Consider the following 27,718-nt stretch of genomic DNA (forward strand, 5'->3'; position numbering starts at 1 on the left):
TGAACCATTATATTTGGCAAGGTCCGCTTCCAGTCGATTGCGCGAAACAGGCAACATCATTGGGAAGGGGGAAGCATTACCCGACCCAGAATAAATAATATTCGACGCGATATAAAAGTCCCTTGTCAATAATTTATTATTTTCGTTTCCTTTTAAAGTGACGCCATTAGCAGGCTGAGTGCTCCGCGCGTCTCAATTTTACACTTTTAAAGAGAATTCTGCGACGTCGCCGCTGCCGGCTTCGACTCTTCCCCGCGCCTCATTCGTAGGAAAGTTCTATGAGTAAAATATGACAATACATAGTTGTAGGTTTTATATTAGAACACTCTGTGTTACTGGCCCCTAAGGTTACAATACTTTTAAGATATAAATTACTATTTCACGTTTGAATTCCAATTCGACCACTCATTCAAATTCGGACGCCATCAGTGAGATAGTCGCTATCATATTTTTTTTTAAGTAATGATTAGTATAGTCTCAGGATACAAGGTTATAAATGTGAATAAATAATGTTCAACTGTACGCATTTTTGTATGAAGCCTGTTGAAAATTCACACAGCCACTCAGGGGCCTGACATGTCAAGAAATATGAGAATAAGAGAGGTACTGCTTCGAGCTCGACCCTCTTAATGAACAATTAATTTACAATCTCTGACGCAGTGACGTCATTTAAAATGTATTTGTAGGAACGTGATATATTCACTTCAGATAAAATACAAAAAGTAATGTGAAATATATAAAACTAAACCAAATTAAACCTTTAATAATATCCATTGAATTAAAATTTATACTTGGAAATTATTTCAAATAAATCTTTTTAATAAATAACTTTATAGAAATATGTTTATCTTAAGCAATTAATTTCGAGTTGATTAAATACGAAACAATTATAATGAATCAAATATCAATAACTAAAATTCAATTAAAAACTGCTTTGAAATATGAAATAGTATAGTTTTATAAATTAAAAAACTTTTAATAAAACGATTGTTGGAAACTTATTATTACTTTGTATTGTATTTTTCACTTTGAATTACGAAAAACTTGATTTGATTAAAACTGGAATAGATTTTAGAACGTTTGTAATGACAATATTCAACTTAAAATGAGGCTACAAGAGCTCCAAAATCAGGTATCTCGGATAGGACAATCTGAAAAGAAGGCAAAGCGAATTGATTCATCTTATTATGATATTACCACTTTAATAAAAGTTCTTAAAAAATACTGCAAAGTTACACCAAGTAGTTATTCAACGAGTTGTAAAGAGATATCTTTTGAATTACGAATAAACAGAGACGACCGAAAGGTAAACAAATTCGCCTAGTTGAAGCTAGAAGTGGCAATGGGCCATATAGCACGCAGAATAGCGCATTGGGGCTTTAAAATTTTAGAGGGGGTTGCAGACGACCAAGCGCATCGCATGGCGTCCAGTCTAGGTGAGCAGATAACCTTTTTAAAGCAGATCTGAAAACACTAGATGCAGGCCATCAGGCAAATAGACAAACAAACCATGCTGTTTTTAATTCAACAGTAAATAAATGTTTAAATTAAATTGAATAGTGAATAAAATAGATTTAGTAATTTATACGTATTTATGTAATACCATTTCCACGTAAATATATACGTATGTATGTATATGTAAGTATGTTCACCTTAAACCGCCCGCTCATGTCTCTCATCTTCATCCAAAGGCTGTCTGGTAGATATCGCCTCGAGCGATAAGACCGCCTCTTGTACCTCTATATAAGTCTTTTTTTTTTTGTTATCATTTATGGTGCACAACAAAAAGTAAATAAATAAAACAAAGCTCCTTCAGTCAATTAATTGTTATAATGGTGATTACGATAGAATCTCTGTTCGGAGCCAAAACAAGCAAAATAGCATTGCCATTCAGTTTCCCCGATGTACGATATAATGGCATCACGAGCCGGCCGCCGACACGCTGCCTAGCGGCGCACAATAGTTGCGGACAAAAGAAATTTTAATGAGAATTTAATGATAACACAATGGTTATTAAACTTACCAAAAAAGGGGAGGCGAGCGCGGCGTGGTGAGGGGCGGCGGGGAGCGGGTAGGTTTTCGTGCAGCGAAACGTCAATTACCATTCGAGGGTCGGCATTGTGCTAAAGCCTGGAATAGCCAAGGGTTGTCCGGGACGGCAGCCATTATCGCGACTCTTTTTGTCCGACGTCCCTTTTTTGCTATCCCTTGTAAGACAGATAGCGAGCGGGTAATAATTGTGGCTCAGGAGGCTTCTTGCTTATCGCGGTGCGCTGGGCCGCGGCGCTGCCCGCGGGCCCGTCGCCGCGCGTTAATATTCTTTCATAAAGTTATTAAGGTACCTTCTTTTGCCTTTAGAATCCTTCACTTTACACATACATGTCCGCGATGTAAAATCGCATAATTGTTGATAATTCATTATTAGGGGGCAAGCTCCTTTCTAACAATCTTGGATGATTTAGGACATCCACGATGGTTGAAATGATGATGATCAATTATTGCAGTGTTTGCTTTAATAAAGACTCACCGACGGGAATAAGATTGAGGCCCCTCGTTCAACCCACTGATGAGCAGGGTCTATTTAAAAAGATATTTTTACCTTTTTTTTTACGTACTCGTCTTTAGTTCCTTTCGATATCTTTCATTCTTTCCTTTTATTTCCTTCGGAATATCTCTTATTACTTTCTATACTTTCTTTCCATACATCGCCTCACTTACTTCGCCTTCTCTCCGGGGTTCCACAATCTGACATTTATTTTTTGTATTGTCACACTCTTATAAATCAAATAAGACATTAGTTAAAACTGTTAATTTAAATTAAATTATTTTGAAGTGTTTTATTTTCACAACGATTATATTTATATGTACGTTTTGTTTATACATAACCGTTGACTACTCATTATATATTCCTCTACTGCTTCCATACTATGGTTGTCTCTAAGAAATTGCCTCGTGTGCTAGGACTGCCTATAGTACTTTTGTCTTTACTATTATGTATATATTTTCTAGTGTGTATAATAAAGTTTTAAATAAATATATATATATATATATATTTGTGTGGCGTATAAGCGAATGTGAATTCCAATCAAACCACTCCCTTATAACAAAGAGCTATTACAACATCTGTTGCTGCAGCTTCAGAGCGCAGGGTCTTTTCAGGCGTTTTGTATAATCATTCGATCTAAGGATTTGAGCAACAAATTTGCTCAGATGATTAGGATAGGTCAACACCTCCAACCTTTAGATGCGGATTATTTTATTAGGTTTTGGCCCTAAAATATAAATTCCTTTTTTATTCCGTCTATATTTTCATTTAAAACTCTTCTTTGATCATTCAATCAAAATGATGTTTACTCGAGTAGAATTCGAATAATCAACAGCATTTTGTAATCATATCCACCGGCTCATGCGGCGATATTTGTCCTAATATTTTCAGTTCTGCAACACCGCGCCATTTAATGTCAAACGAGCTCGTTAGCGACTGGTTCTGAATAATCTTCGCGGGACAATTTTCAACACGGATGATTTTAAACGAAATGATTTTTCTATTCCGCATACAGCGGCAGGTACTTATTATCGGGATTTCTGATAAATTTTTCAAGTTTACTCTGCCTTTGCCAAAATGTTTACACGATCGTAAAGATTCCAGGCACGCGCGGCGAGTCCGGGAACCTAAAATCTCTCCGTTCACTAAATGAACGAAAGCTTGTTATGAAACGGGATTAGAGGGACGCTCGAATTTCGCTCCAAATCTTTTTCTCGCTTTGAACGCGTAAACAGCCGCCTGCAGCTCATTACAGGACGCCTCGCTGCGCCCGGACGAAAAATTCATTTATATCTCGATACAAAGCGGCTCCCCCGCGTTAGCAGCCGGAACATTGCAACAAAAACCAGCAATGGAATAATTACAGAATATAACGTACGAGCTTTATATATTGACATCATGTAGGATGGACGGGGACGGACAAAAAGCTTCGTAATTAGTGAAAGCTATCGTCGTAAGCTGTACTCGGAGGAGTATCTTGGATCGGCTTTTTGTCTGTTGCATTGTGCGAGATCAGTATATTAGCAGTACTAAATATATTTTAAGTATATTTACTAGCTTAATACGTAAACACTCTCGCAAAAACGTATATTCTTACTATTTAAATACTTAAAAAAGTACTACTAATTACTAATATTAAAAATTTACGAGATTTCAATAATACGCAATTCACACATAAAATAAATAAATAGTTTTATGATTTTTTACTTTTTTTAAAATTCAGAACACGATTAGTACTCAAAAACAGCATTACACTGGCTATATAGTCCCCAATGTTTATAAGTCTATTAACAAGAGATTTTTAATAAAAACCAGGCGTCAGAATTGTTCAAATCCACATCTACGCTCTTCCATACTTGCTCATACTTGCATTCATCCATACTCGTCTACACACGGCAAAACTAGTCTATTCACAATCGATTTCTTTCATCCTCACTTGTACCAACTTGTCCATTTATACATAGTTGGCCAAATTTGTGTACTCTTTTCTATAATAGTCCAAACACATGTACAAGTTTTTTCACATGTACGCATTAACCCGCTCTCGCTCACGCTCGTGCCTTGCACCGCCGCTGCTTTCATTACCGATGAACAAGTCGTCGATTCCCGTGATTCCCTGAAGTGAGCCGTGAAATAAAATTTAGCGACGTCCACGGTCTGCGTGCTCTGTTCATGCTGCTGGCGTCGTGTTATCGCGCTCCGAGCCGCTGCACGAGCGCTGTCGTGCAACTGTTTAGCAACAAGGCGGTGGCTATGCAAATCGCCTCTCGGGATTCCTTCGCTACACTTTCTTGAGTTTAAAACACGTTTTCTTACAACCCGCAATGCGCGATTCCCGCAACTTAAACGACAATCGTTCCGTTAACTACGTTTTAAATATTTCTCCAACGTACATTTGTGATAAGATTTTTTACCGAGAAAAATATAAACATTTTGCATTAATCTCCTTAGCTTTGTATTTGAATCGTATTTTTTATTTAAAAAATACAATCATGACAAATTCAAAACAAAATATCGATATTGAAGTAGGTATTTATACGCGCTTTTAAAAGATCAATTATTTTAAAACATAAGTAGTAAGTTACCGGCTTAGAACGCTGATCTGTTGAAAAAAGCCTATAAGGAACTAAATAAAATTCGACAATTGTTTCTTATTATATTAGAACGACACCAATTGACATAACCCCAAACGTCACGCTCCGCGATAGCAAAGTCAGGCACAGGTGGCACGCACGGTATATTTAACATTATCATAATTCCGAAACCAGATAATAAAGACTCTAAATGATAGAAATGACAATGCAGGAAGGCTAAGGAGGATGTTTACATGGGTTTAAGCATTTCCTTTAATAAAGTTGCTATACACAAGTAAAAAATAGTACAACATACAGCTCAAGTTTAAGCATACTTAGTTCTGATGCAACACTTACTATGTCATAGTAGCGAAACTAAGCTATTACAAGACAGAGCATAGTCGATATTCCGACGAAACTAAGTTTCATTTAATGAATCTAGTCGAAATTGAATTATCGGTTGTTTTACGTCGGCGCGCTACGACGTAGCGGCGTAGCGGCGTAGCAGCGTAGCAGCGTAGCGAAGCGTATTCGAAGCGAGCTCATCAAACTATACGCTATACCCTTACACTACAACCTTACTTTACAAACACGTACGCAAACGTACACATACGGGATGATTGGTTAGGTAGAAAACTTTAAACGGGTCAACGTGTAGTTCATTTGTTATCAATTAAAACAAAAGAAAATTTATTAAAGAAATAATAAATTACGTTACCTTAATATGGTTAGTATTTTTAAAATTTGGCTACATATTAATATTAATTAATATTTATTATCTGCGCCTGTAGATACCTTAGACATTGTACTTACTGTGAAAAGTCATTGGCCTGTCGCATTCCGATAGAAATAAATAAATTAATGTATCTAATTTCACAGTGATCATTTTATATAAGATTATTAAAAATAGGACTTAAGTATTTAAGAATTTTTTCTGATAAACGCGCTATAAATTCACCCCTTTTATAGCTTTTACACTTATAAACAATCAACCTGTATATCCCTCTCGTCTGACTTGTACATCGACTTGTTCAGGATCTCTGTGTTGGCCGTAAATAAAATTTTGCTGGAATTAACCAATTGATTCGTTTATGAAAATGTATTTAAAGATCTTAAAAATATTTGAAATATGTATCGTAATAAAAATTAACTTAGTTTGACAAATTTTACCAAAAAATATTCAATTTTTGTTTCACACATGCACATAGCAAAACAAACTTGATGGAGTTTACGGTGATAGCCTCTGTTTTACTAAGTAACATTAATAATTTATTAAAATATAAGTTACTTGTATTTAATACTTTGTAATAAAATGTATTTTCTATTGTTTTGGATGTAACCTGTAATTAGTGGATATACACAAACCAAATAAAATAATATTCATATTTCCTTTCTTTCTATAATGAATTATTTAATTAAATAAGCTGAACGCAGGACATGGCAATGTTCGTGGAAACGAAGTCTTATAACAGTAGCTCAATTAAAAGAACAACACGTTTTCAAAACGTGAACGCAGCTGGCCTTCCGATAAAATCAATACATGGGATACATACTCAGAAAATATTATATGTTATATACGTTCCCGATGAGTTACTATATTTTTATTATTTTACTATACGATGGAGCTGTAATGAGTAGAAAACTTTATTAAAATTTTAATAAATGTAAGTTATTTTTAAGGATTGGCTGATCGAACAACACATTACCTGACTATTAACGGGTAGCAGGTATATAAATCAAGTCCATCTCCTCCCCAAAAGATCGCCACGATGATGGATCTTGAGCAAATGCGTCCAATGACTTTCCCGCGACCTTTACCATGTCGTGTGTGACCACCCAGTGGGGGACCTGCCGACGCCGCGTCCACCGGCTCGTGATTTTTTGACTCCAAAGGCCAGTGGTTGCACGAGCGGTTTATTCCGCCCGCCGCTTTAGATGAGCTATCCTTCGAGCTACGTCGCTGGCTTTGGTTATATAACCACAACATTTATCTAAATATGCAATTAACATAGTACGTTTTAAAATGTAATTATCATTTTAATTCTCATTCTTCTTTTTAGCCGATAGCCGCCCACTGCGAGGCTTCGGCTTTGTCCAATCCCCATCCTTACTAATTAACATTACAGGATCTAATTTCATTAAAAACCAAAACTAGTTTATTATACCCTTCTCAAGGTTTTATAAATTTAAGACTTTTACAGCTCTCATTTAATACCTCGTAATTGTCACGCAATAAATATTATTACAGTTTAAAACATAAACTATTAAAATATCCTATTATATTGTGAAAAATTTTAGTAATGTGACTACTGTAAAAAGAATGTTTGCAAGTGTCAATATTTGACCGCAGTGATATTTAACAAAATGGAATTTAAAAAAATAAATTTTAGAGACAAATTTTCCATAAACTTTTGATGAATATTTATTAAAATTTTCATTTATAACAGCATGGTAGTAGAATACATATTTATGTATATCAATTTTAAAAGCAATAGTTTTTAAAAGCGTCAACACACTGTGTGTATAGTTTGACCGCGTGTACTTTTTTGTCAAATAAATAAATAAAAAATAAATCGATAATTAACCGAACTATTCAAGCGAATTAAGTTTCTTGCGCAATCTTAAGTAGTTCACCATCTGATGCCCAAAATACGTTATTGAATACTTACTGTTTCAGGCACTGGAAGTGTAATAGCGTATTAAAGCAGCTTTCTAAGTGATTCATTTGAATTACATTTAGAACTATAGTTCTAACCTCCTCTTACTGTAACGATCTTTTGTGAAATCCTATTTTCATAGCTTAATAGCTCTATAGTTCTAAGCTGTTACAGCTTTAAAGCTTTACAGCTATCTATCTTCGTAACTGCATAGCTCCGTAGCTTTAATAGTTGAGGCGTTTGGTAGTAATCAACTTATAGAGATAGATTATTGAATTTTTATAGTATTTAGTGTTCATATTTAAAATAATTTAATGAAATATACACACGGGTTAATATTAACACAAATTTTGTTCTTAAAAACTTTATTAATTTTATAGAACAGAACATGAATTCAATCGCAAGTCGAGCGCCGGGCGCGCATTGTCCCGGCGCTGTGTTTACGTAACTAGCGTTCCAGTACATCTTAATGTAGTCGCTTTCATAAAGGTGTGATTTAGTGTGAGCCTCGAATTGCTATTTATCATCGAGCTGCGTGGGAAGCCGGTAGTCCGGCGCCCTCAGGAAAGGGGAAACTCGGCAATGGCCCAACTTGAGACTTGACTTACTGTTCCTAATTAAAATGCAGGCCGCTGTGCGCCGGAAACAAATTGCGTTCCAGCGTTAACTATTGCTTTACACGGCTTCCGTTATTTGAACATCACATCTCTGGCAATGTAACTCTCAATGCTGTAGCAATTGCGAAATGTCTACACTGTGCTTTTACATTAAATTTCATTATAATTTCTCCGCATGCGTTTCATTTCATTCCCAGACTGGAATAAATATAAAAAGCCAAATATAATAATATAATAAAAATAATATAATGGCAGCTTTATAATGATAATGATATAATAATAATTATATAATGATTTTTAGTTTCATATTTTTAGGATGTTATATAAAGAAAAATAATCATCACGGAAAAAATAGAAAAGAGAGTGTTTTTCTTCCATAAAAACCACGGAGTAAATTGAAACACCTGTCTCTAACTCCCAAAACACTTGACGACGATTGAAACTAAAGAACAAGTCGTGTGAAAATCTCGCTTAAACAAAATTTTTATTTAAAATTATCTTTTTAATTAGATCTATTATTAAAGTCATTACTCTGAGATACGTTTCACTTATTTCTCTTTAGGTTTATAGAACTTAACCCTGAATGGTTGAATTGAACCTGCAACCTGCGATCGCAAGCCCCAGTCCTCTATCACTGGGCTACCAATACAATAATACTTAAGTTAGTTGACAGGAAATGATAAAGGTTCATTCACTGATGAACTAGAAATTTATCGCTTTAAAACTACTTTATTTTTAATTAATCATCCTGTATATTATATCCCGTTGTTCATATATTTTTTAAGTAATTTGTTAAAAAGTCAAATTTTTATCCTGTATGTTTAGAATTTTATATGTTTTATATTATTTCTATTACTTTTACACAATTGCTTACTTGTTTTCTATGCACCACTCTAAGTTGATAGGTAGAGGTGATTTATAACTTTAACACTTCCTCTTAGTAAAATTTAAATATATAAATAAATAAAAGTTAAGAGAAAAATAAGACGTACTAAAACGGCTCGACACACCAACTCACATACTGTGTTTCATAATGCCAAAGATGGAAACAAATAGCGAAGCATAATTAAAACAAAGATTACTCAGTGCTCAAGAAATCAAAATCCTCAGCAACAAGGAAAATAGAGGAAAAAAGCCGCCCTTCACTTTTAATCCACAGAGAAATTGTAATTAGAAATGATAATTTTCGGACAGTTTTTAATTGATATTTTCGGATACGCCTTGCCGTGATTATATACGAATATATCGTTTTATAACGCTTTTGTTTACTGAAATCCGTTATCTGTGAAAACTGTGTCAGTATTATTATCACTTCAGGTATAGGACGTCCACCTGAATATAGGCCTCTCAATAGATTTTATCTTCCGACATCCGCGACAAGGTTTTCTGTCCATGTTAATTGTGGGTAATGTGGTAATCTTATATTACACCGGGCTGAAGAACCTTAATGCTCTAACAGCCATTTGTTCTGCGCTCAATATAGCCTGCATACTGCCAATTCGATTTTCTGTTTTAATTTCTAAGAGTAATTTTTACTGTAATGTCTCAAATAAAGGTAAAATATCTTACTTGTGTGTGTGGAAGCCACGCTTCGTTAAAAGCACGTAAGATACAAGCCTTGAAAACAGTTTCCTAATCAATAAGCAAGCATATTTTCTTGATCACAGAGAGCAGCGAGTCGGTGTCAAATGCGCCCAACGCGAGTATAATTGAGGCGGTTGCGTTGGAGGCGGGCGGGCCGCTGCGCCGGGGCGGGCGGCGCGCATAAAGCCCGCAATCAGCGGCGCACACAAACAAACGGACGTAAGGCGTCTCACCTCTCGTTAAATTTTCGCGCTCCACGCTGCCGGAAACAAAATAGATCGTCAATGGCGGCGCGGCCCGCGCTCAACAAATTGTTCGCCTCCTCTAAGTCGTAATTGCTCAATTCTTTCTGCCGTCTCCGGCGAGAAAGCCGCTTAATATGCCGTTATTAAAAATGAAAATTATTTTTTAAGACGAAGCAATTACGGCAGCTCGGGAAGGTTAATATTTTCTCGAGTGTAATAAAAACGGAGAAAATTTCGGAAATAAATTCAGGATTCCGCGGCGTCTTCTCTCTGTATTTTCAGTTACGATCGTTGTTCGGAGCGCGTTGCAACGGCTCGTGGGCGGATTACTTGACCTTTTGAATAAAGACAATGACTCCTCGAACAATCTCACGTTCTAGACCTAACGCTTTTCTTTTATATATATACATTTAAGATATATCCGATATATCTTTGTATATGTATGTATAAATATTTATGTGATTGTATATGGTCTGTGTATAGTAATATATACATTTGTATGTATATACAACGAAACAGCTCTCTCCTACATGTCATTCATGCTTTTTCCAAAGGTTGTCTGGTAGACATGGCCTCGAGCGATTAGACCGCCTCTTATACCTTTATGTAAATTATTTTAGTCATTATCATTCATTCAGTCTTTTTTAGTCATTATCATAGATAATAAAGTAAGTGACTAGGTGTACAAGTACAAGACTAGACTAAGTGTACAATAAAGAAGAATTAGATAAATGTTATACGTAACTTATGTACATGTATAATGTGTTTGGGTTTCTAAAATAAATATCAAAAAGCATTTAACCAACTTACGATAGATTAAATTCTCAAGTTGAGTTTATTTCCGATGACTCTCTGGCTGCTATAAGACAAGTGCTATCTCTTATTCCTTTTATGTAAACACAAAAACGTACAAAACAGCTGGCGCGAACGCGGCTGGCCCCGCGAACCGGATTACGGTTATTTAAAAGGAGACCGCGCGGAATCTGAACATTAGTCGAAAGTTAAACGCAAGTTCCCGCGTAATGTGTTCAAGTTTCGTGAAAACGGTTTACATATAAAACAAGTTGGAGCGGCTTGTTTTGCAAGTCCGTAACGCAAATAGGACAGAAGTTACGTAAGAACGTAACGTTTTGCATTTAGTCAGATCTAGCCGAGGTTTTACTTTGGCGGAGCTCTTCGCTTTGTTCTCCGCGCACCTATCGGCTAATAGGTACGAATTGCATGAAAAAAATCTAGTTTATTTTTTTCGTTATAAGACATGAAAACTTATTATCATTACGGAACCATTTCTATGTGAAATAAAGTGTTTCTAGGATGTTCGTACTTCGACAGTATGCATGATAATCGTGGAATGATTACTAGCATAACAATTTTTCAAGAATTACACGTGAAATTGCGAAACGTATCTACAACTTTCATCTACGTTTCTTATTGTAGGTCTGAGTGCAGGCCGCTTTGAACCGGTCTTATTAGAATAAAAAATAATAGCCCGTTTGTCCTGTTAATAAATGAAAGCGGTTATAGTTTCGCAGACCATGAAAGTTTGGGCCATCATCTACTTAAACAGAAATTTCGAACGAAATGGTGTTTTACTGCTTTGGAGTAAAGATTTCAAGGACTTGCCCTGGCATAGAACTGAGTGATGACGGCACGTTCCTTAGTAGATCCCAGTGCTCTTTGATCATTTTGTGGACTATCACAATGGGGATTTTCATCATTATTATATCAGAAGTAGAACATCGGCTGCTGGACATAGACCCCTCCTGTATCTTTCAAGCTGCAATAGTTGTTTTCCGATGACCTTTCCAAGGTCGTTTGTGCGCCTTGTGGATTGAGTGGTGTGAGAATGAGTTTAGTGGGGAAGGAATTCCACATAATTTTGTCTTACTCCTCCAGGTCAGTATCTAATGAATCAGAAGATTTCCTTCCGAAAGTGAATAATAAGTGTGCTTTTAGAAGACGAACGATGCCTATCGGTATAATATCAGATACATACTCAATCGGCTAGGCGAGCGCAATAGAGAATAGAACGATATCCCAGACTAGCGCATAAGTCAATATAGCCAAGAAAAAAAGATTTTCTTTTTTAAAATCATCTCGTCTCGTGCGCTTTGTTAATTGGGTATTATGCACTGGTTTCAATGTGCAAACATTCCATTTGTTCCTTGAGAATGAGTTGCTCTGACTAACCGTAATAAGGAAAATTGTGGAAATTATCACAAGAAAAATCCTGTCTGTCGGGCTTTTGAAAACTCTGTATTCGTTTCAGGTTTAAGATGTTTTGTTGAAGAGGTCAATTTCATTTTTGTTTATTACGTCTCTTCAAACTTCAATTGACGGACGCGTATGATTATTTGATATAGTTAAATAGGTCTCCTTTAGAACCGCTTGGAAGCGGCCTGCTTCGAACGACTTACAACTTATGTATGAAAAAAATTGATAATTTTTAATTACTTCGACATGAATTGTGGCTTCGAGTCGCATGGGAGGACTCCGAACAAAAAGACCGCTAAAAGTATTCGAGAACTTTCCGCGTGTGCCTCCCGACGGGCTGCAGGCGGCCGTCTCGCGGGGGGGGGGAGCAGGCGATGCTGAGCTTTATTTGTCGCCAGACGCGTTATTGGAAACGATGCCCCGTTTTATCGCGCGATCTCGGAATTTGTGTCCGGAATTTATTCCACTCTATATTGAGCCTCCGCTGTGTGTTTTGCATGAATAATTCACTTGTGTTTGTACCGTCGTGTTTGGATTACGTCGGCCGCTCGGTTCGGTTTCGGAGCGTGTGCGAGCGCTTTGCTTCGTTCTCTCGTCCGCTGTCCGGAACAACGAAAAAGCTCAGAGCGACTTTGGCATTCACCGAGCTGTCTTGTTAACTGAAGCTTTCTTTACTTATTGTGCAACTTTTATTCTACTTGCTTGTGTTCTATTTAAATACAATTCCGTCGAATTCATAAGTAAACGTTCAGTTCCTGCGAAGCTTTGTCTTCTACAATTTTTATTCTTTAGTAAAGATATACACAAAACAACTATGATACTGGTCTTTAAGAGCATAAATCCGGACCGGGCTACAACTTTAAATATATCATATTTATCAGTTTTCTAAATATAATTATAACATTTAAATAAATTATTACAAAAAATCCTGACTGTACAAATACACAAATATGCGGACATTGATCCGTACACATTTGAAACACAGGTCGACAGTTTGTAGGTGTAAAATGTCTAAATTAGACTGTTCTGGTATTTTTTTATAAATTCAAGTGATTACCTTAAATGATCTGATGAGGATGTTAAAATAAATATCACAATACAAATCTGTGTAAATGTAACATTTGACAGTTGTAAAATTAAAATCTATCCCATCATTAGATCCATCTCAAACTGCAATAGTTGGCATAAAACTTTTGGTTTAACATATTCTTTAGCAGTTCTATGATGTTTAAAAATATCTATAAGACAGTTTTTGATTTCAAGTATAGTTTTTTTTAGTTACGAATGTAGTCGATGTCTCAATTAAATGCAATTAAGGCATATAGTAAACATATCTAATAAATAAATATGGAAGACACGGCGAGATGAAATACAATAAACGAAAAGAAATAGAAAATAAAAGCGGAGATAGAAGATCGCCGATTTTCAGAGTAATTTAACGTATGGAACAAATTGTTTGTACTCATATTGAAATGGCTACATATATACACGACCGTAGAGAAAAGAAACAATCTATGGTTATATTTGGAATGACGGTAGAAATTTCTGAGAAATATCCCCATTTGTTGAGTAAATCAATCAGCAACGAATCCGCGGAAGCCGTACATTCAGCGGCACTTGTCGGATAAGTAAAGTGTGGTGCACAGAACACGAAATGTACAAAAGAAGCATTTATACTTACTACACACGAAATTGAAGCTTATTCTTATCTGCAGTAATGTCATTATCGCGTGATTTTATACTGTGTTTAACCGCAGGATGAATTAAACTCATGCTGACATGCTTTAATGTGATTTCGTACGTATTGTTCCATCTGCGACCGTCACGAGTGGGATTTACTGTACGTGTGGTGATTGCCTTCATTCTCACATGAAGAATACTTTAAAATTAAAACAAAATATCTGTATATTTCTCTTAAAAGTCATAAACATCTTGACCAGTTCGACTAATTTTATCTCATATTTTTATTAAGGCGAGAGTAAGGTTCCTTTGGAAGGCAATAAACATTTTTTTGTCATGTACACCACAAAGTAAACTGCAAGAACCTGTCCGAAGTCTGTCAAACATTTAACGTGAACAATCAGAGCTGTGTTGACATTGAGTCTTGCGGTGTACGAAATTGATTTGATTTTGATAACAAGAAGTCTTTGAATTTGTATTAAATAAAATGAATTACAAATTGGCGATCCGATTGAAGTATTTTCATCACTTTAGATCATCCATAGTGATCACTTATGCGTATATAAGAACTTTACGAGGGTTTAAAAAGTGTCCAGATTTTAAAAGTTTCCCCGAAGTTGTTTTTTGATCTGTTCAAAAATTCATTAATTTAGTAGTTAAAACTATTCTTTTCCTTGCATCGTTATTCTCTACTCTGAGGATGATCACCGCTCATGTGGATGCCATCATCACATCGATCCCACCGTTAAACACCTACAAAGTGTCGTATGTTGCAGTACCGCGTGTAGAGGGGATTTGTTCAGACCTCAACTATAGAAAAGTAAGGTAATTTATAAAATTTGTTATTGTTTATTGAATGGTATTTCTGAAGATTTATTTTTTATTGTTCTCATTACAAATCATAAAGGTAATGTCTTTCGTATGTTGTGTCAACAATTGACATCTTTTATGTTCATTCTTCCGTTATTATAAAAGAATATATCGTTCAGAATTCGATTTATAAATTGTAAAGTTCAATAAGAGAAACAAGATGTCAACGTCCCGTAATATGCAGAGAGGGCGGGCAGATGTCTCGTGCGCCGGGGAACCTGTTACGGGTTGCGGCAAAACACTGGCGCATAACCGGCCTTTGTGCATCCATGTGGACTACCGCGTTAGTTCAGTTTAGTCCATAAATCCGACTCAATGTACATTTAAGAATATAGTATATATAATTATACTGAAGTATGTTAACAAACACCTTTGTACAATTTTCGTTTTCAGTCCGCGAAATATTCATATGTTTATTTACGTATATTATTATTTATCATGATTAAAAAGTGTTTCACCAATATGCGATTTTTGTCTCTGGATCGTGGTCTAACTATTACTACTAAATATTAATCATAAATTTTCAATGTTATTATATTTCAGAGACGAGCCAAAAGGCTGATTGCTGTCGATACTTTGCTGAGCGCTAGGCATGAAAGCTGTTCTTCAGTATTCTACAGCCTGCCTTTTTACTTAATTATTCCCTTATATACTTTCTTAAAAGAAAATAAATTAGTAATTTATTTATTGATTGAAAATTATCTGAATGTTTTACATTTGTTCTAATAAAACAGATTTAATAGAACAATATAATTACTTGTGACGACTTTAAGGGCTTTAAGTTTCTTTTGATTATTTATTTATATCTTTGAAATGCGCCGCGGATGTCGGTTTATAAACATAAACTTTACATTTGACTTAAATCGACAGGACAGGTTTTCCAAGAGCTATTTCATGAAAGCGTCATAATCATGTGCCTTTATTATAAAACAAAGTTTTGCTTTTCTTATAGCTAAGTAAATATAAACAGAAATAAAATGACATTTGAGACTTTTTTTCTTCTTCTGTGTGTAACATCTTAACTTTTTTCTTTTAGATGTTTGTTAAAATAATATACCTTTGATTTAAAATAATTAACCTTATTTAAGACGACATTATAAATATCATTATTTTTAATCTTAATCCTGGTACTTTTAAAAAAAAAACAATTTAATTTTGAAACTCTATAAAATTGTACAATTTATTATATGAAACTACGATGTGTTTTTTTATGCAATTTATACAAATTTATGGATGCGTGATGTTTTTTATCACTTCACATTTCATATTTGGGCTGTACAACAGTGTCCATCATGCGGCGGTAGCAATATCGAACTCGCACCTGTATCAACGGATGAGACTCAAGATATGATCGTTAGAAAGAAAAGGCTGCACAGCGGGCTGGCGGGCGGTGCATTTCATTGCACGACTACCACTGCATGTGCGGAAGTGGCTAAATATTGGTCCTTTTCTTACTTAAGATGGACTTCCGCGAGGTAACGCCTGATTCCATGAAATATTTAATGATCGTAAGATTCGTCGATGTGGCGAATACGGCAACCGCCGCACAGATACTGGCGCACGACCTGAAGATGCCGATTTGGAGTACGGATGAGGAAGTGGTCGCACCAAACGTAGTGTTAAAAACAAGACATTGTTAGGGCGTCGTTAAAATACATTAAAAGACTTAGTAAATACTGTAACGTCTAGGAAAGTGAGCATAAAAATACGTAAATATTAACTGTTATCGTAAAAACAAAGGCAAGGGCGATATTGTCTGTGGTATATAGAATAAATATATATCCTATAGTGTAATCTGTATATCAATAAAGAAAATCATAACACAAAAAGTACCATATTTTATAAATAAGAAATAGAAAAAGAAGTGAAAGACAAAATTAGGTTTATACCCTATTTATTCTCTTAGGCAACACTCAACATCTTACATGAGAATTACTTATATTTTTCGCAACAACGTAATAAAACCTTGCGTGCGGTTTGAAAACGTCTCCGTTGCGATGTATTCAGCTCGGCGCCTTTGTAAAATGCCACCGTATGAATATCTATTCACTTCCATTAGAACATGAAGTACATTTGTGTGTATAAAGAATTTCATATTTTATATTACAACTTGAACTAATTTGTATAATAGGTGGGAGTTTTTTTTCTGAGAGTGGTTTAGTGTTGAAAAGTTATGTAAGTAGGCTGAAGAACTACGTGGAGTCACCAAACGTAGAGACGGAAACATCTCGGAGTGGCGGGGTAGTGCGTGGCGGGGTAGTGCGTGGCGGGGTTTTGCATGGCGGGGTAGTGCGTGGCGGGGTAGTGCGTGGCGGGGTAGTGCGTGGCGGGGTAGTGCGTGGCGGAGTAGTGCGTGGCGGGGTTTTGCGTAGCGGGGTAGTGCGTGGCGGGGTAGTGCGTGGCGGGGTAGTGCGTGGCGGGGTAGTGCGTGGCGGGGTTTTGCATGGCGGGGTAGTGCGTGGCGGGGTAGTGCGTGGCGGGGTAGTGCGTGGCGGGGTAGTGCGTGGCGGGGTAGTGCGTGGCGGGGTAGTGCGTGGCGGAGTAGTGCGTGGCGGGGTAGTGCGTGGCGGGGTAGTGCGTGGCGGGGTAGTGCGTGGCGGGGTAGTGCGTGGCGGAGTAGTGCGTGGCGGGGTAGTGCGTGGCGGGGTTTTGCGTGGCGGGGTAGTGCGTGGCGGGGTAGTGCGTGGCGGGGTAGTGCGTGGCGGGGTTTTGCGTGGCGGGGTAGTTCGTGGCGGGGTTTTGCGTGGCGGGGTAGTGCGTGGCGGGGTAGTGCGTGGCGGGGTAGTGCGTGGCGGGGTAGTGCGTGGCGGGGTAGTGCGTGGCGGAGTAGTGCGTGGCGGGGTTTTGCGTAGCGGGGTAGTGCGTGGCGGGGTAGTGCGTGGCGGGGTAGTGCGTGGCGGGGTAGTGCGTGGCGGGGTTTTGCATGGCGGGGTAGTGCGTGGCGGGGTAGTGCGTGGCGGGGTAGTGCGTGGCGGGGTAGTGCGTGGCGGAGTAGTGCGTGGCGGGGTAGTGCGTGGCGGGGTAGTGCGTGGCGGGGTAGTGCGTGGCGGGGTAGTGCGTGGCGGAGTAGTGCGTGGCGGGGTAGTGCGTGGCGGGGTTTTGCGTGGCGGGGTAGTGCGTGGCGGGGTAGTGCGTGGCGGGGTAGTGCGTGGCGGGGTTTTGCGTGGCGGGGTAGTTCGTGGCGGGGTTTTGCGTGGCGGGGTAGTGCGTGGCGGGGTAGTGCGTGGCGGGGTAGTGCGTGGCGGGGTTTTGGGTGGCGGGGTAGTGCGTGGCGGGGTTTTGCGTCGCGGGGTTTTGCGTGGCGGGGTAGTGCGTGGCGGGGTAGTGCGTGGCGGGGTAGTGCGTGGCGGGGTAGTGCGTGGCGGGGTAGTGCGTGGCGGGGTAGTGCGTGGCGGGGAAGTGCGTGGCGGAGTAGTGCGTGGCGGGGTAGTGCGTGGCGGGGTAGTGCGTGGCGGGGTAGTGCGTGGCGGGGTAGTGCGTGGCGGGGTCGGGAAGGGCGGGGAGGGCGTGCGTTCCCGTCGGCTAATTATCCGCGGCTAAGACGTAATCGTCAGCAATAAATAAGTACATGTAATCGCGGCCGGGGATCAGGCTGCATCCCGACGGGCTCGTGTTTAATGTCTCCGTAACTCAGACCCCTCGAAGCCCTAATGAGGCTCCGGCGCTACGAACTTGCCTTTATAATTAAGCTCCGCGTGCGTAATTGAAAGGGAGCGTTTTTGATATTTGAACGTCGCGTCGTCAAAGGGAAGATTACGCGGCTGAATACGGGGCGTCGATTCATTCGGCTCGTGTTCTGCGATGGGAGACGCGAGGCTTTTTGTTTTCGTTAATGGGATGTCAATTCTTTCACACGTATTTTGTTGATATACAAACATAACATGTTTTACTCGAAGATTAAGTTTCATGAAAGTAACTTCATACAAGGTTCCACGTAAAAGCTAAACCGTGTTCTGATAAAATTTGTGAATTTCTTAGTGAAATGTTTTTTGCCTTATCCTATAAAATCAAGTATGCATATTCGAAGCGTGCCTATATTATACATTGTTAAGATGTACTGAAAGAACGACGTTATATTTTGACAATCCCATCTCTGTAAATTTACGTAATGATCGCTTATGTCGAAAATAAATACGCTTTTTTATCAGTTTATTAAATTTGCATAGATGTAGTATGTAGTACGTCCAACTGGTAAACATTGGCATCTTTTATTTATTTAATTTATTTAACAAGAATATATCATAATCAAATATATTAAATTTAATTAAAATATCTAGGTTATATTATAATTACAGATGACTACGTTATGCAACGATCTCATATATACTTCTACCAAATGAAAAAGGAAAAGTTATTAATTCAAATCATCATTTCAGCCACAACACTTAATTTCTTACCTTTAGGTTAAGCATCCTTCCGCCTTCGTTATCCTCGTCATAGTTTCAACTCATAGACACCCATTACAAAGCCTAGGCCTCCGCCAAACATATGGCTAGCGATTTAGTGATCACACTTTGGAAATTTATTTGTGAGCAGTGACAATCCTATATTTAATACACAAAGTGGAAATTATAAAAAACTGTATCACGAGAATCAAACCTGCGACCTGTGATCGCAAGTCTCAGACCTCTAACACCGGGCTAGCTCTGCTCAATTTAAGCAAATTAATGTTGGTAATAAAACAATTAAGACTTAAAATAAAAAAGGATTGTTGACTAACGATTGCCAAATACCTTATGGTAAGAGATTTAAACTAGCTTAGTATTGCTAAACACCGGCATCCAATATATATTACTAATGAGACCGGTTAGAAGCGATCTGCTTCTTTTGTCTTTCCACTGTTTTAATATTTCTTCTTTTAAGCAGATAGCCGCCCACTGTAATGGCCATCCCAAAGATCCCCTCGGTGACTGATCTTTAATTGCCCGCGCCTTGTCACTTTTTGCAACCATAGCTATGCCGTCGGTTTACCCAGCGGTGGGCCTGCCCGCGCCGCGTGTCTCTGCTCGTGTCCGTCATGCGAGAACCATTCAAATTTCAGTTCTTTTGCAGATCTATTTTCTGATCCGATCTCGCAGTGAAACTCCCAGAATAGAATTTTCCATTGTTCTCCAGGTAACCTTGACCCTTCTTGTAAGGCCCGTCGTAAGCGACCAAACCTCTGATCCGTATGTCATCACTGGCAACATATAATCAAAGACCTTCGTCTTCAGGCATTTCCATATTTTGGACGAGAAGATGTTTCAGAGTTTCCCGAAAGCTGCTCATCCGAGTTAGATCATGTTCTCAAAGTTGGACTTACCTAGAACTGAACGGTTTTTTCCTAGTTATATATATTCGTCTACAATTTCCCACTATTACTGTAATATTTCATTATAAAATGGTAGCCAAAATGAAGATGTTCGGTTAAGAAAATACTCATCATATATCAAGCAGAAATGAGGAAACAAGATCCAAAGTGATTACATTAAACGAGGAAATGTACAATAAAGGTTGACTGAATTCGCGCTGTGCTCGCGGAATGCGTATTTGATTTCCACCTACTGCCGCGACTTGTTAATTAGTCCTACATAAAGTAAATACAAATAGGTGACGTCACGAAGTTTTAATTAAAGGAAAATTGTACGTTTGTATAAAGTTTGAACAGCGGAGCGGCTGTAAGACGGCGTCACGCGTGGCGACAACCCCCGCCCCGCCCGCCCGCCCTTCCACCTGCCGGCCGCCTGATGAATTCCCGAGTCCGGGACGACGGCCATGAATTGTGCTAACACGCAAAACATTCACTGCGCACCGGAACAAGAAACGGAAACTTGTATGACGTGAATACTTTAAATTATATCTGTCTCGTTCCAAAGTGGAACGTGATACGTTAGTAATAAAACACAAAATTTAAATCACAGTCGAGCACCGCGGCCGTCGACGATGTTGTACGACTATAATTCACTGCTAACCGACTGAGTTTTACGACTGCGATTGTGCGAGGTGACGTCGTGTTGCTGCGGCCGCTGAAGCTTTTTGTGAGACCTATTGTAGTCGAAATATGCTTGCACTTCAAATATGTAGCTATACATAATTTTCGTGTGGTGAAGTATACATATATTGTTTTTAGTAATAATCATCATTATGTCTGTCGACAGAAACCCACTGCAGGTACAAGCGTCCCTCGAAAATCACCACCATTACTGGTTTTACTCCACCCACAGCGCATCTATCGTTTATGATATTAATAGTAATTTAACAGGTAGTGTGTCGAAGTAAATCAGCCAACAGCTGACCTTAGTTGACCACAAGAGAATCTAAGTATAAGTACGTAGTCATTAATTAAAACACCATTAAGTTAACGTTTAATAAATTAGCTTGCATGAGCCCATGCCTTAATCACAAGTAATACCGGACCCGGAAGACCGAGTCAACTCCGATACAGACAGTTACGCTTTGCTATGCTCGCCTGTCCGAAATGAAATCTAAAACCAGCTAACGCAGTTAGACCTCAACGCCGAGAGATCCATCTCCATAGATTTAACTAATAACAATAATTTATTATAGTCTACACCAGGGGTGACCAAGCTCTGTAACAACCTGTGCCATTTTTACAATATTTAAAATTCTTCTGGAGCGGCAATTACATACGCATTTATAAGGTATGTGAAATTGTACAAAAATTACATAAATTATATCAATAAAAGTGTAGAATATTTGTATTGAATTCGAATATTAGAAATGAAATAAATTTATTTCACTTAATTACTAACTATTAATACTTTCCTCCCTTCTCTCATTAATTTTTCAGACACTGGTTAGTTAATACGGATCGGTGTTTTAATTTTCCAATGTTATTTAAAATAAAATGACTAACAATTTAAAGTCAACTCGGGCACATTTATCGAGAGGTACAAATAATCCTTGATCGCGGGCCGCAGCTTGACCACCCCTGGTCTAAATAACAATAATAAAACTGATTTCCGTAACCCTAGAATTGAAATAAATCTTATTTTTTTCACTAATCACCTTATCACCGATGGTGTGATGTGTTGGACATAATTGAAAACCTGAAATGGGAAATTCATATTCTTATGTACGTGAGAATAAAAAAATCATCACTTACACTTCAAAATTCTTTACACCGTGAACAGACCTAGTAAAACAAATGCTATTTTTTTTTAAGTCTTAAGTTTCAAGCTGAGTGGTTGCACAAAGTATCTCTCCTTGTGATAATCGCTCATCACTTCTTAATACTTTTTAAAAAGGCTTTCATGGTTAAATAGCAAGGACACAATGCCTAATTATTTCTTACTCCACGCACCGCAACACCGCAACACCGCACCCGCGCCTGCCGCGCCTAATGGAACGTGTGAACGTAAGATAAATATGGAGCGACTACGTATTTTTTCACGGATCGCCTCGAAGGCTGCCCGGTTTACGACACAACCGACTGATTTCAGCGGACCAACATATATATCCGATAGACATATATCTAACCAACGTCCTATATTCAGCCACCGCGTATGTATGTTTTCGTCCGATCAACGTGAGTATTCGACCAACATATATATTCGGTTAACATATATTTATGACAATCCGATAATTAAGACTGTGTATGTATTCGATGCACATATATATCCGTCGGATATATCCGATCAATTATATATAAATATACGACTATCGGATATGAAGAAACTACGGATATATCCGAGCAAAAATATTTAGTCATTATTTACCTGACCAACCAATGTTAATGTATTTCATAGATTCAACCAATTTAAATAAAGGCATATATACTCAACTAACGGATATGCCAACCTATACATAAATAAATCAATCCCATGTATGTATTCTACCAATATACATAAATATCCAGCTAAACTATATATTCAGTATAACTTAAATATCCGATCAGTGTAAATATCCGACGAATGTATACACATATATATCGTCAACCAACGAATATCTCGGATCGACGTATAAATTCCGTCAATGCATACATATATCTACCTCGGGATTAAATTCGTTTGACTAATATCTCCTTTCAACGGATACATCAGATTAAATTATATATATCGACCTAACACATATCCGATAAAGGTGAAGTATCCGACCGAAGTGTACGACGAAGTATTGCGGCACTCGACCGCGGGGCCGACTGACGCGGCTTTTTCTTCGATCGTTTATTCCTTTTCCCTTCGTCAGGTTTAAGGAGCGGGCACAGTGATTGAAAAATAGCTTCCTACCTCCACTTGTTACTTGTCACGGTGTATGGGTTACCGTGAGGTGTTTCAGTAATACGCTACGTTAAAACTTTTCACCGGATATTTTAACTTGTATCTCTTCGATGAGTATCTCGTCTCGAACTAAATTTAATAAAGATTTCCTCGCTATGATTGTTTATCGCATCTGTTTGCACGCGTTCGTCCGGAAATTATTTTTGGTTCAAGAATATTATTAACAAGATCTGTTAATAGATAAAAACACTACGGAATCAAAAGAGATTGCTCCCGGGAAAGTTCCAATTAAATTTAATATTATTCCTTGTTTATTAATTTTGTCAAAGGTTCAACCAACTCAGCGGCTCGGCGACGGGAAGCATTAATGGAGTTCTTAAGCCTCTCGAAAATTATATTAAAAATCTCAAGAAGTTCGCGATAAATTCCCCGGACTCTCCGGAATAAATTAAGGTGGATAAACAAATCCTAATCCACCTTTCGCTTTCGTCACCCGTTCATAAATGGAAATTCTGTTATATTAAAAATTATAATGGCCGTATTGCGAACGCACAGGAATAGGAACTAGGTTGTACTTAACATGGTAAGAAGGCACTGAATCGAGAGTCGATTCTAACCAGTCCTTTTATAAATTTATGGAAATGTCTTTGTCCAGCGATAGACAACCTTTGCCTGAAATATTGATGATGATTAAAAACATTCCTCTAGAAATCTTTTCCTGCAGACCGCTTTATATCTTACTGTTCGTAATCATGTTCGTCTGTCCGTCTGGAGAGCTACTCGGTTTCAGTCGCTTCGCAACCGGAACTTCGGACCCGGTTGTTAAGACTAAAGCACTACTGGAACCTGCAGCCCGCCTACTGTGTGAACAGTAGGCACTGGTCAGTCTAGTTAATCACATTCCTATCCCTATCATAAACGGGGCCTTCGGAGTCGCGGGAGTTAAGGGTGGGGGCCCTAAACTCCCACTAGCTTCGGTGACTCTGAGCCGGACGATGGTTCGACGTGGTCTCGAACCATCGTGATAGCACCACGAGGGTTTCGGGGGTAGCGTATATACGCATACCCCGGGACGGTATCGAAAAATAGCACGGCGCGAGGGAAGACCGCGTGGCGATCCCTGACCGGAAGATACCGCGTTCCCCCGTTTAGCGCAGAGGGCGACCACCAGGGGGGGGTTTTAGTTGGTAGGAATCCCATATACCCTTGTCTACCCCCAGAGGCAGGGCATCTTGAATACCGGAAAATTTCCCCCACCGAAACAAAAAAAAAAGTTAATCACATAGCCACTTAAGAATTACAACTCCGATACCATGTCCCGATAATATGTGAGCCAACTTATCCGGCCTCCTGAGTGAAGGTTAAATCAACCCTATATAATTAACACACAAATTGTGATTTATATAAAATATGCCGAGAATCAATTGCGATCGCAAGTCTCAGTCCTTCCTGCTGGGCTACAGCTGATCAAAATATTTATTTAATGTTGAATAATATGATAAACAACATCATTCCAGCTGCGACTCCCATGCTTGGAAATTGACTTTCGCCATTAATTTCCAACAGGACTGGTTTGCAGCGGCCTCCATCCGGCGTCATCACTTACAAGCTGACTCTCTGCACTTCGCTTGCTGGTCCGTGGTCTCGCAACCTTAAGGCTCTGTTATGTGTGAACATGTAATAATGTAGTAATGTTGAACAAAAATCGCATGTAAATCGAGTACTGTAGGTAGAATGCAATTCTTCTTCGGGAGGACATTTTAAGGAGTCGCGGAAGGACTTTATCTTATAATAATAAACAGGCTGTCGAGTCGGCGACGTTAATTTCGGGTGGCGAGGCCATGCGACAATTTATAAGAGCTGAGGTGTGACGTGCCGCGCTCCGAGGCCCATGCGCTCGGCACACTGAATGAAATACCTACACTCATTTTACTTATGTTTAAAATCATACATATATACACACACACCTATATGTATATACATATAGGTGTGTGTGTGTATAATCATAGATATATATACACACACACCTATATGTATATATAATGTAAATAAAATATATAACACTTCAATACATATAATACAATATACATACAATATATATCATTAGCGTAAATCGTACAAACAATTATTAGGAATTTTTAAATATATTATAACTAGCTGATCCCGCAAACGTTGTTTTGCAAAAAAAAATTGATATTTTAATTTACATTTGTAAAAAATAAGGGTTGATCGTAGAGGGGTGAAAATTTATGGTTGTATGTATTCTTGTATGCTGTATCATAAAAAAATAAAAATAAAAAATTTCGTTAAAAAAATAAAAAATTTTTTTAAGTGTGAACAACCTTTATCATTTAGGGGTATAGAAAATAGATAGTAGCCGATTCTCAGACCTACTGAATACGCATATTAAATTTGGTAAAAATCAGTCGAGCCGTTTCAGAGGAGTTCAAGTTTGAACACCGTGACACGAGAATTTTATATATTAGATAATATTCGCGTGTTTCGTGGCGGTAGGTCACGGGGGGCTTCTAACCTAAGACCTTATTATAAGTGATAGAGCTGAAGGCGTACTATTTCACCGGATCAGTATGCTTCCGAGCTTATAGATCGCTTCTGCGCCCCAAAGAATCAATAGGCTCAAAGGTTTTTCTAAGTCCATTTTTTGGGGCCTCTTTGCCTTTATCTATTCTTGGGGATAAGGAAGTATTTTACAAGTATTTTTTTCATCATCATTTTTATTTACATTCTCTTCACTCGTCCTTTTTAATGTCTTCCACTTTATCCTTTTTCCAACTTTACACTGTCTGGAAAGGCCCAAACTTTCCCACGAGGGGACCTCGGCTTAAGCTATAGTTCGACAGAACCAAAGCTAATAGATAACTATAGAGACAGCTCATCAGTTCACTTATTGAATTTACTCGTAACAACAACTTCTTACGAAATGTGACTAAACACCTTCGCGATAGAACTCTGAACAGACTTAAATAATCCCTTATAAATGACTAAATATTTTTATTTATAATATACATAATGCAAAGTAAGTAACGAAATAATATATCCTTGATTAATGATAACAATTTTTAAGTTTTTATAATTAAAATAAATTATTACCAATAAAACAAATCACACGAAAAGATTTTACTGCGCCAACATTATATCGTAGAAATTAGTCTTATTTGAGAACGATTAATACCGAGGCGATACAAAAGATTACAAAAATAAATACTCAACTATCAAGTGTGAAGCTCTTTGTTAGAAAGATGGTTAAATATAGAAGGAATAATTTAACTAAAAATAAAAGCCTAAAGGATCGTCTGTGCGCTCTATCTGAGCCATTAGCGTAACGGCGCTGTCGTGACGAGGGGCGGGGCGGCTGCGCGGGGCGCGGGGGGGAGGCTGTTCAGTGGGCTGTGGACAGGAGCGTGGGCAAGGTCGGTCCCCTATTACACGCCACGATACACATGCTTGGCCACGGCGCGTGCTATGCGCGCCAACGTATACAGCGCTCCAGCTCGAGTAGCCCCGGAAACTAAACCGGAACCTGCCAGCATCTTGACAATCTAATTGATATACAGATACAGAGTGTTTGATAAGACGGGTGAAAACTTAAATCATGTAAACTTTTACTTCATTTTTTAGCAAATAGTTTAAAAGCTTTAACTTATATAAAGTTATAACTTCGAAATATGTCAAATTATATATTTTTTTCAATTGGAATTCGACAGAGCAATGAATTCTAGCGGTACAAAGTCTTCCAAGACAGCTAATATATAACATTAGAGACGACAATAAATGACAGTAACAAAATTCGAAAGATCATTCACTTATGTATCATAATTCAAGAACTGATAATAGACAATTTTGATCATTCTTTTACTATAAGAAGTGTTCTTGGAATAAAAGAGGAATTGAATTCTAAATATATATATATAATATGCGATGCAGGCCGCTTCTAAGCGCTTATTGCAACCATGCAGACAGTTTCAGATGGTCGTTTTTAAATGAATACTGTAGAATGTAGCGAATACACACGCAACCTACTTTATGATATTTAATTATGAAATTATTAATGATGAAATTTAATTTCCGGTTTTGACAGAGTCGTTATCCGTACGAAATGTTGCGGTGGAATTCGACATCATATCCTGTGGTATCATATTCTACCAGTAAATAGTTACTTTAAACAAAGGTTTAGTTTAACTATCAAGAACCGTAAAAATAAGTTAAAAATATTCTTCGTAAATATCTCGATACGAAACAGATTATCGTTATAAAAACATGAAACGAGATCGGAAATTTCCGCGCTGAAGACTCAATTTGCTTCGACAGACAATACTGGTGTCTTCGTTCCCGTTCAACGAAATTTCCTGAAACTGGAAATGAAGTAGGTGTCTGATATTTCCAATTACCTCAAAAACGCCCGCGGCCCCGGAACAGAGCTTAAAGCGCATGCAGCCGGGGCCGGTTCGGCAATAAGCTAAGCGATTAACGTCCCCCGCGCGAGCTTTCCATTT

General features: G+C 38.1%; 1 protein-coding gene across 1 annotated transcript; it reads right to left on the minus strand.

Annotated features, from left to right (window-relative positions):
- Positions 1 to 17,187: 17,187 nt before the first annotated feature.
- On the minus strand, positions 17,188 to 20,004 carry LOC137923518 (adhesive plaque matrix protein-like). The gene is made up of 2 exons (XM_068766778.1): positions 19,957 to 20,004; positions 17,188 to 18,507 (listed from the first exon to the last, which is right to left on the minus strand). Exons 1-2 carry the CDS (start codon positions 20,002 to 20,004, stop codon positions 17,188 to 17,190), a joined length of 1,368 nt encoding a protein of 455 aa, XP_068622879.1.
- Positions 20,005 to 27,718: the final 7,714 nt, after the last annotated feature.

Source organism: Battus philenor, unplaced genomic scaffold (assembly GCF_028537555.1).
Source record: "Battus philenor isolate CCGP_79_NKW_IND1 unplaced genomic scaffold, ilBatPhil1.0.hap1 SCAF_21, whole genome shotgun sequence".
Classification (NCBI taxonomy): domain Eukaryota; kingdom Metazoa; phylum Arthropoda; class Insecta; order Lepidoptera; family Papilionidae; genus Battus; species Battus philenor.

Coding starts and splice junctions, on each gene's coding strand:
- LOC137923518 (XM_068766778.1), bottom strand. CDS start 20,004: ATGACGGACACGAGCAGAGACACGCGGCGCGGGCAGGCCCACCGCTGG. Junction 18,508..19,956: donor GCGGGCAGGCCCACCGCTGG/GTAAACCGACGG, acceptor GCGGATAATTAG/CCGACGGGAACGCACGCCCT.